This window comes from Papaver somniferum, chromosome 8, assembly GCF_003573695.1.
Source record: "Papaver somniferum cultivar HN1 chromosome 8, ASM357369v1, whole genome shotgun sequence".
In the NCBI taxonomy this organism is placed as follows: domain Eukaryota; kingdom Viridiplantae; phylum Streptophyta; class Magnoliopsida; order Ranunculales; family Papaveraceae; genus Papaver; species Papaver somniferum.
This window is the reverse complement of record NC_039365.1, coordinates 109657168-109666910: the sequence shown is the minus strand read 5'-3', so window position 1 is coordinate 109666910 and position 9743 is coordinate 109657168. Positions and strand designations below refer to the sequence as shown.

The window sequence follows — 9743 nt, the reverse complement described above, 5'->3', positions numbered from 1 at the left end:
CAGCTAAACTGAATTGCAACAGATCTCGAATAACGAATTGGATTCTTCTCTTCTTCGAACAACTACGTTTATCTTCTCTTCTTCAAACAACTGAATTGGATTCTTCTACGTATCTCGAATAAACAGATCTCAAAACTTGTAGCTTCTCTTCCGGTTCTTCAATCAAACAAACCTAAAATTGCTCTCTCAATTTTTGAATTGAAATTGGGAGAAGATGATGACGAATCTTTGAATTGAAACGAAAAGAACGAAGAAAACTAGGAAAGAAGAATCACACTTTTTCTGAATCTGATTTATTCGGTTCAGAGAGAAAAAAATCGTTTTTTCTTTCTTGTTTCCGCCAAACTTTCCTTTGAAAGTGTTTTTATATGCGGAAGGTTAATTTTGGAATTTAGAAATCAAATAAAAACTGAATTTTAAAAATTTTATTTGAATTGGGATTTTTGTCCCAGTTTTGTTTGAAACGGTTTTTATATTTAAAAATAATATGACCGGTTTTTTCTTATCACTAGTTTGTTCACCTAGGGGTTTTGTCACTAGTTTTGTTTAATGGGCACCACGAAATCTGTGATTCATAAAAAGTTGGCCATCTCACTTTTAATGGGCACTCGATAAAAAAAATCCAAGTCAAATTTTCTTCAGCAATTCAATTTCCATGCGTTGTTGAAGTATTGAAAACTTAAAATAGCATTTATTGCAACACAGATGTTTCTGGGGGTATCCTTGAAGGTTCAAAACTACCACAGTTTCCGTAATATCTGTCCTAACCTAACCTAACCTAACCTAGCCAATTTGAACAAATAATACCCAAACGAAAGTGAACGACACTCATACGGCTGTTTGTAACCAGTTTCAGTAAAACAAGCCAACAGGATTTTGATTCATAGATTTTGAAACCCCGCTAGAACAAATCAAAATCAAAATTTAAAAAATATGTAAGGTGAAACAATTGCAATCTTATCAGAGCATATGGTAAAAGAAGCATCTGAAAGAGTGATGAACAAGAAAAACTATTGTCATTGCCCAACATCTTTCTAGCATTAAAGGGCACCGGGTGATGGGAACTGGGGTCTGAACGCAAAGGTACTCTGAGTGTCTTGCTTTTAAGCTAAAGACAAATGCTTTGTTTGTCCAACATTATGTTATGTAGGGGAAATAAAAAGAGCAGTTGACGAAGCAAACTGAAACCTGTAGTAGTTCCAGTGATTTGCTTGTCGAGGATTATATATTGGCTTCCCTTCCCATCCTATCTTTTTCTTTTCCTTTTTGGTAAACCAGGATCCCAGCAGATGCTTAGGATTAAACAGCTTCGGAAATGTACAAAACTAAGACGCGAGAATCATCTTTCATTATCTACATAATAAGTATACATAACCTGTACCAGTTGGTGTTGATTCTGGATAGTACACTAAAATGGGAACTAATCTCCCTGAATTTCATATACATGCACGCAGCTTCTGTTTTAACCTAGTTACTCCTTCCTTTATGTTTCTTTTCGGTATCGTTTTCTTAGAAGTTGGTCGTCTCCATCACCCCAAACCAGTTTACTTTGAGTTTCATTTCCATTCTTTGTAAAAGATAGAGTCTACAGTCAAACAAGGATTCAAATCAAATGCAGAACAGTCTAAAACCTCAAATTAAAATAGTTTTTTAGTTAATATTATGTACCTGTTTCGCTCTTTTGTCGATGGGAGTCCATGATCGTAATCCAGGAGGTGAAGCTTTTTCGTTCTTCGACACATTTGCAGGTTGGTGAATTAATCGTTTCTGCCACTTTTGGTTGGTAGTTTTCTTCGGTTTGCTGCCTCCATCATACTTATAGAAGTCCAAAATAGATGGACTTTTTCTCTTGGCAATTTTCTCCCTGCTACCAGGATATTCATGATCATGCAAAATAGTTTGGCACTGTAGAGACTTCTGGTGTATCCTGCTCTTCTCCTTTATTTTGCTTAGAAATTCTTTTGTCCAAGGTGATCCTTGTTGATGCCGCGATGACTTAATCGCATTACAAAACGGTTTGGAGCCATAATATCTTGAGTTATTCTCTTTGAATAATCCGTTAGCGTTGCTACTTGACGTAGATAAGTTTTGCTCCTGAAAAGGTCCTCTTCCTGTGTTAAATGATAATGGATCCACGATGGAATCTATATCCTCCAATCTTCTTTTGTGATTCTTCACAGAAGCCCACATATCTGACTCAGAATTCATATCCGCAGAGCTTGGGAAATCATTTAAACCAAATGATAATCTTCTTGCAACACTTGAATTTCCAATTGCATGATCATTTCCTCTTGATGGAACCTTCGGAAAATTTAGAGTGTCTGCAGAAGAGAAGAAATCTTCACCCACCGTAGGACTTTCTGTGAGGTCGATGACTTCACCTTTTAAGTCCGTGTTCATAGAAGATGTAAAAATCTGATTCCACTCGGAGTTGTTCGTTGAAAAAGCATTCAAACTCTGTTTCTGGCCAAATATTGTATCAGCTGGTTGATACCCTGACATGACACTTTCATCCGCTTTCTGGTGTTTGGATGATATCAATGACTGAAATGGTTTCGGAACCCGAGGAGGTTTCAGGTTCATGTCATCGGATTGGATTAATGGCTCAAGAAGAAAGTTTCCATCCATTAGTATGTCGAGTGTTTGGGGATCTGAAACGCATTTTTGCCTCTTCCTCTGTGTCTCAGTTCTCAATCTACTGTTTGATTCCGAAGCAGGAGACACTGAAGAGCAATCTGTAGTACCTGATTTAGATCCTTCATGCTCTCCAAAACTACATAAAGAACTGAACAGAGAAACACTTTGGTTTGGAACGTGACACTTCTCAATCGCCTGAATTCTGTGGTCAGATGAGCATTCAAGAAACTCAACAAGAATGCCCCCAGAAGACAGTATCGCATGAGCTGAGAGAGGATGAATAGAAGGAAACCTGGTAAGAAATGATTCTGCCAGGGTTTCTGTATCAGGCATTTTTGGATATTGACCTTTATTTAACCTCATGTTATAATCTATGCAGCCCATGACTATTTCATCAGTTAGCTCAGGTGAATATGAGCAGAATAGCTGTAAACCTATTCCCAGACTAGCTGCAGCAGCATAAAGTCCATCTGATGATTCCATTATGGCTGTAAGGTACCTATTGTCTCCCTCAAAGACCTGCAAAAGGGAAATGGACTGATGCAATGAACGAGATTTACAGACAACACACATAAAAGGTATGTAAAACTTAGGATCTTATGAGATTTGTTACTGCTAGTAGAAATAAACATCCCGCACAATTTTTAACAAACAAAGCCTCGGGATAACTTCAACATACCAATTATCCAAAGAAACTAGTTAACAAGGATACCTTATTCTTATGAGGCGCCCATCTTTTTTTTTTTTTTTTGATATAACATTTGATGCTGATAGCCCATGTTGGACTATTAGTTATGAGTGCCCATCTATTCCAATGTCTGGACACCCTATCACTCTCCCTATTCAAAAAAGTTGCTGTTTATAAGGGATTGCTCAAACTATTGCTATCTAGCTAGGTGTGATGGGGTTCGACACCCCCACGTATCGCTCTTTCAATTACTACTACTGAAATTCAAAATACCAAATCATAGTGATTTTTACAGTGATCTACAACCATGTCCACTTGTAGGTCTTCCTTTGCTTGCTCTCTCATGTACAGTTTGCATGCACTCCAAACACCAACATATCCCTACATGTCATCAATACTATCTCGACAGGAAGCTTACTGCTAATGCTTGACCACTATATCCACATAATCAATCTGACACAGTTCCTTCCAAACCTATTTGTTAAAGTATCGAGGAATCTAAAATTATAAAACAGTAACGATTCTTAAAGGTACTGAAAACATGCCACTACTGAGAGTAGTAATAAAAGGAATCTGAGACATGTTGAACTAACTAAAACCCCTTAAGGTAGAAACAGAGATTACCAGAGCACAGTCGCTGAAAGCAAAACTCAGGGATGTCAAAACATTTGTTGCAATGTTTTCAACATATAGAGGCACAAATGACAAAGCTTCAGTTGTGTTTATTGCTTTGTTTCCAATGCTTTTGCAGTCATACCATACTAAGCACATTGCAGCACTGAGAATAAGATCCACGGGATAATCAATCTCGCGCTCAATAACTTGGACTCCTCTCTTCTCCATTACAAGGATCTTCTGGTATGAACTTCTCCTTGATATGAGCATTTCTTTATCAAAGTTCTGAGTGTTCACTATAACAATAAAGTCAGAAAATGAAGGCATCTTTTTCTTTGATTCTGGAATGTCAGAAGTTGGCAGCGTGAAGCTGCTATTAGCTTTACTACTCGCAGGCTCATAAGAAATTACAGGAATGCTGTCCTCCTTCAATGGCAGCGTGAAGCTGCTATTAGCTTTACTACTCGCAGGCTCATAAGAATTTACAGGAATGCTGTCCTCCTTCAATGGCACAGTATCCACATGACCTTCAAACTTCTGCACATTGTCATCCACATTTTGAAATGGCATTAATCGAATGTTCCCTTCCTACAATATGAGGCAGTGCACTAGTAAGAAGCAAGTTAAGTTTAGAGAAAAATTGAAATCAGAAACTCTCAAGGAACTGCAAAGCTCAATAAGAGAATCCTTAAATCCAAGAGAGCCAAACACGTGGCATATACTGAAAACAGCATAGACCACAAACTGAAACATTCAATGTACATGATACTTCAGTAGATTACTCGAGTCTAGAGCATAGAAATAAGATGGCATTATATGTAACAAATTGCATTGAAGCTGCTAGATCTAAAGTATAGAACATATGGCATATACTGTAAATCTGAAGGTTGAGTTGCATAATTTTGTCAGATAAGATTCTTATGAAGTTTATTTCCCATGAATTCATGCAAAACCTCTCAATTCGAACACTCAACACCAGAGATCCCGAACAAGAGTTACCTGAAGATGACATTCCTACCAATGGACACACTTCAATATTTACTGAGGCTCCTGTGAGGTACTTGATGACTCGAATTCAATATCAGGCAAGTTAGAGAAATATTGATGCATTCACATTTTGACTTTGCTAACACAAATTTCGTGACAACATCTTTCTAGCCATTGATGGTGGTTTACTGCATCAATATTCCGTATCAAACTCAATGACATTTGATATTCTGTGAGTAAATGATTGGTATAAGTTACGGCAACATTTCTCAATATGCTCTTTTCTGAGTCTCTGGTACACATTTTGATGCAGTACATATAATTTCAAGCGTTGGTACTTTTTGAGACTTCACTAGACTAGAGGACTAGTGATTAGATGAAAATTACAACAACACAGAGTCGTACCGCAACCAAGTAAAACCCAAGTAATTTATTTGTGACAATTTCTATTAATTTCGAGCTTCAATCCTATTTCGTGAAAGCCTAACAACTCAGACATGAATGTTACGACGGAATCTGAATCAAAAAATCCACACTGACCTCTTCAAACATGCATAAACTGTTGTGCAAGTGTTTACATTATTGTTTCAGTGACCTGTGCATTCTTCCAAAAGGGTAAATCTGGTATTCATCTACATGCATATGGTGCAAAAAACTACATGTGTATGATGCAAGATAGTAGTATCGCATGGAAATAAATATATTTACCTCCTGTTTACTTCTTTTCTGCATATCATATATATATGAAGTTGTGTCTTGTACAGCAGGCTCAGTGTTCTGCTTAACAATGGATTTCCGAGGATTCAAGAAAAAACTGAGATCATTGAAATTTGACATGGAATCAGACAGGGTTGGAAACTTCTCACTGGTCCCAGGTTTACTCATCACAGGCTTTTGACCTGCATCTTCCACCAAAATAGTAGAACCAAAGCCACCAAAAGGCTCCTTGAGTTTCTCAGAGTCTTGAAAAGTTAACGACCCATCTGGAGTTTCTTCACTGAAAACAAAGTCAAATATCACAAATCCAGCATCTGTTGAGTCGAGTGTGGAACTGACGCTGTAAGTATCTATATCCTCCATTACATTCCAATCACTGTTCCATCTATCTTGCAGCAAAAGATGCCAATCTAAATAGATCCCGTCAGAAGCAGATGGGCTGTGTGGCTTCAAGTCAGCTAAAATTTCTTGCATAGTAGTGTAGGGTGAGAGTCTCTTTTTGTCATCAGAGAGAACAGGTATAGGGAAGGATTTGAATGAATCATCCACCAGAGCAAGCTCATGACTAATAATTGATTCGTAAAGCTGTTTATAGGGATTATTTTCGCTAAACATGCTGTCACAAGTATCTGGTTGGTTTGCTGTTTGTGAGCTGAAAAAGACTTCCATCAACTGATTACAGTTCAAATCAAGGATTTGATACTCCTGAAAATGAACTGGGGTTATTACTTGGAAATATTCAACATCCGATACTTCCAGAGTTACCATTAGATTCTCTTGAATATCTGAGCTTTTGTATCGGCATATAAAGTCCATTTCTAAGAACATGTCAAGAACTGCTGGCTGAGGTTCTATAGCTTGCTCCAGAGGATGAGGTTTTAATAAAAACTCCAGATTTGCAGTTTCAATATATCTCATAAGGTCGTCTCCCTGAGCAAGTTGTTTATCGCTCTCGGTCCACTGTTGGAATCCAATGCTTTGTAGCAGAAAATGAAATTCATCGTCCATGGATGGACTTGGGTGAACTTCCAATTCAAACTCATTCACTTCCCAAACCGGATAATTTCTAGTAGAGGGATAATTTCTGTCCTGAATAAGACAAGCATCTTCAACAACATAAGACTTTTTCTCATCTATTTGGAAGTCTAGGGTTATGTCTTCGACCAAATAGATGGACTCTGACAGTGTGCAAGGGTACGGAATTGCGGCGCGAAGGTCCTGTACAAATAACCTCACACCACAGTCAATGAATTGATCCTATAACCTTTTACATCGAAAGCATTACTGAGTAAAGAAAAGACAGATTAAGATTTGTAATGGTGGAGCCACATGGTAAGTCATTATTTCTCCCTTGACCTCCATATTAGCGTCAAGCCTTACCCTCACTTAAGGCAATGAAAATCCAAGAATATATATTAACACATAAAACCAGAGAAACTCCTCCTTATTGTGGGTATTGATTTAAGGATGTCAGCTATTGACAAGAACATAGAAACAAACAAGCAATGAAACTTTTCTATTGGCTCTACCCAACATAAATTTGTCCAAATACCAACATTGTGTTTACCAGTCAACATATGCATCATCACAAGCGAAGAGATATGATATTCAAAGAAATCAATATGGCAACAAATAGAGCTCATAAATACTAAATGAACCATATGTTTCACGATAAGGAAGGTATTTATCAAAAGCCTTACCAGAGTCATTTCCGTCTCTGAGACACGATCAGGGAGAACTAAATCATCCCCATGTTCGAAAACACCAACAGGATCTTCCTGGACGAAGAAGAAAGTATGCAAGTTAGGAAAATGAAAAAGAAAAAAACAAGAAACATAAGCATAAGCAAAAGCAAAAGGACTTCGGTAGGAGATTCACCAAGAAGAAATCCCGCTCCGGAGTCTCAAACGGAATAATTTTAAAGTTTCCTTTATCCTTTTCTTCACCAGAGACCTCATTTCCTCTCTACAAGTAAGACAGTGGAGTAGTTAATTAGCAGATAAAATAACGACCTCTAGAAACATTGGAATCAAAATCTGTAAGAAATAACCTAATAAAATCGACAAACATTTTAACCACTAGTTGTTTCTTAAGATCCGAAGTATCCATATCTAACCTTATACCTAGCTAAATCCGAATTTGAAAACAGAAAAGCCAAAAAGTTAACATAATGAACTCAACAGTGAACTTGGAAACATGGAGTGTATTATTACCTGCTGAAATTGATTTAGATCAGTTTGAGATTGGGAATTTGTTTGGTCTTCTTCGTCAAAATTTGTTCTGTCGAAGTAAGAATCTGAGTTACTACTAAGAAAATCTCTATCTGGAACATCAATACGGTGAGGAAGAACTTCATTTAAGAAGAATGAAAGAGGTTTATCGATTTGAAATGTTTCAATTTCAAAATCGATATCTACAACAGAATCGAAACAGAAATTTTCTGCTTCTGCTTGTGATTTTGTATCAACAAAGGTATTAGAGATTTGAGGAACTGGTAACGGAAGGAAATTGATAGTATCTTTTAGGGTTTTCTCTGAAGAGTGAGAGAAGTAATCGATGTTGAGAAATCGAGTACGCATATCAATTTGTTTCTGAGTTCGCCAGAAAGAGAAAATTCTTTAAGACTTTGTAAAGATACTATTTGTATCTGCTGATATCGTATATTCTGAATGTCTCTTTTATTAATGTTCTCAAAAAAAGAAAAAAAATGTCTCATTTAAATTAAAATAGCACCAATTCCCGATTCCTCTTCTTGTTTGGAGCCTCGAGTTGGATTTTACACCTTCTTTGTTCTCATTCACCTGATTCACTAAGGTCTGCTGTGGGACCAATTTCCGATCAATTTGGTAACCTTTGTCTTGTTCACTCACCTTATCTTTTCTATTTTTCAGGAAGTTTTATCCGTAAGAGCATCCCAACAGACGGTAAATTTATTTATTTTATCTGCAGCATTAGGGTCTTACAAGTTAAAAGGGACCAACTATTAAATATGAAGGTGTTCAAGAAAGTGTTATCTACACCTCCGGTTGCGCCTCCACGTCATGTTTTTAACTAATTTTCTGTTAATTTCAAGGGTTAAAATTCTCACTGTTGGAAATGTCATTTTAGGTATGAGGTCCTGTATTTACTCTATGTGTAGACCCAATAAATAAAAGGATTAAATTAAAAATCCACATAAGATATTTTGCACCTTCTCTTGGAGATGCTCTAAAGGAGAAAAATGGTTTACACACCGAGCAAAAACGATGGCGATTGCACCATGTGAGAGGAGGGGGTGGGGCCCACTCCTGCCCTTCTCTATCCCAATGCACAACACGCTGCACTGTGTCCGTGCAATATTCCTCGGTGCAAGTCACTGTATGTTTTTCGGTGGGTCTAGCAAATCCGATCCCTAAAACGCCATCTGCTAGTCTTTTTAAACGCCATCCGCTAGTCTTATCATTCGATGCTTGCTTCAAAAAAGAAAAGAAAAAAAAATTGTTGTTGGGGATCCAAACTTTTGGTTTTTCTGAGTAAAAAGAACTTCTCCTCTCTTTCACTCCTTCTTTTTATCCAACAAAACCATCAAGAACATCCCATCTCTGCTCAGATCTAGTCCAAATTATCTCTTGTTTTCTAGGTTAATTAGTAGTTCAGTTTAGTTGTTATTATGTTTTCTATTTATTTACACCCTTATGGTGGTTTTATCTACTCTCTTGAGGTTTATCTTTGTTTTCATGGCAATTTTTGGTTAGCAGGTTGGGTTTTAAGATCAATAGTGATGCTCTCCAACGACGAAATATTCATCTTTGTCAACTCCGACGACGAAATCTTCATCTTTGTCAACTCCGACGACGAAATCTTCATCATGAACTTATACATCGATGGAAACTTCATCGATGTTTCTTTTGACGACGAAAGCTTCATCACTAGTTACAAGAGATTCGAGCAAATCACTCTTATTATAGGAGCACATCTTTCTAAAGAAGAAAAACAAACTAAATGGTTGGAATTTAATTCCGAGAAAAACCATCCTTCTTTCGATTTAATCGGATCTTATTCATACTTGTATTTGTCTTATTCCGGTAATCCTTCTCTTTCTCTTGTCGGATTTCTCGGT

General features: G+C 37.1%; 1 protein-coding gene across 2 annotated transcripts; it reads right to left on the bottom strand.

The window, feature by feature from the left end:
• Positions 1 to 1318: 1318 nt before the first annotated feature.
• LOC113302564 (protein SHORTAGE IN CHIASMATA 1-like) lies at positions 1319 to 8354 on the bottom strand. 2 transcript variants are annotated; one of them, XM_026551493.1, is made up of 7 exons: positions 7858 to 8354; positions 7523 to 7609; positions 7345 to 7422; positions 5636 to 6862; positions 3950 to 4477; positions 1669 to 3156; positions 1319 to 1585 (listed from the first exon to the last, which is right to left on the bottom strand). In XM_026551493.1, exons 1-7 carry the CDS (start codon positions 8221 to 8223, stop codon positions 1484 to 1486), a joined length of 3876 nt encoding a protein of 1291 aa, XP_026407278.1. In that variant the 5' UTR covers positions 8224 to 8354; the 3' UTR covers positions 1319 to 1483. The 2 variants fall into 2 exon arrangements, with proteins under 2 accessions (XP_026407278.1, XP_026407276.1); XM_026551491.1 differs by having other exon boundaries at positions 3950 to 4528; positions 7858 to 8353.
• Positions 8355 to 9743: the final 1389 nt, after the last annotated feature.

Excerpts from the sequence above, each read along its gene's own strand:
- LOC113302564 (XM_026551491.1), bottom strand. The coding sequence starts at position 8,223 with ATGCGTACTCGATTTCTCAACATCGATTACTTCTCTCACTCTTCAGAG. Across the intron at positions 3,157-3,949 it reads CTTTCAGCGACTGTGCTCTG|GTCTTTGAGGGAGACAATAG; the intron begins GTAATCTCTGTT and ends TCCCTTTTGCAG. Across the intron at positions 1,586-1,668 it reads TCGACAAAAGAGCGAAACAG|ACTCTATCTTTTACAAAGAA; the intron begins GTACATAATATT and ends GTTTGACTGTAG.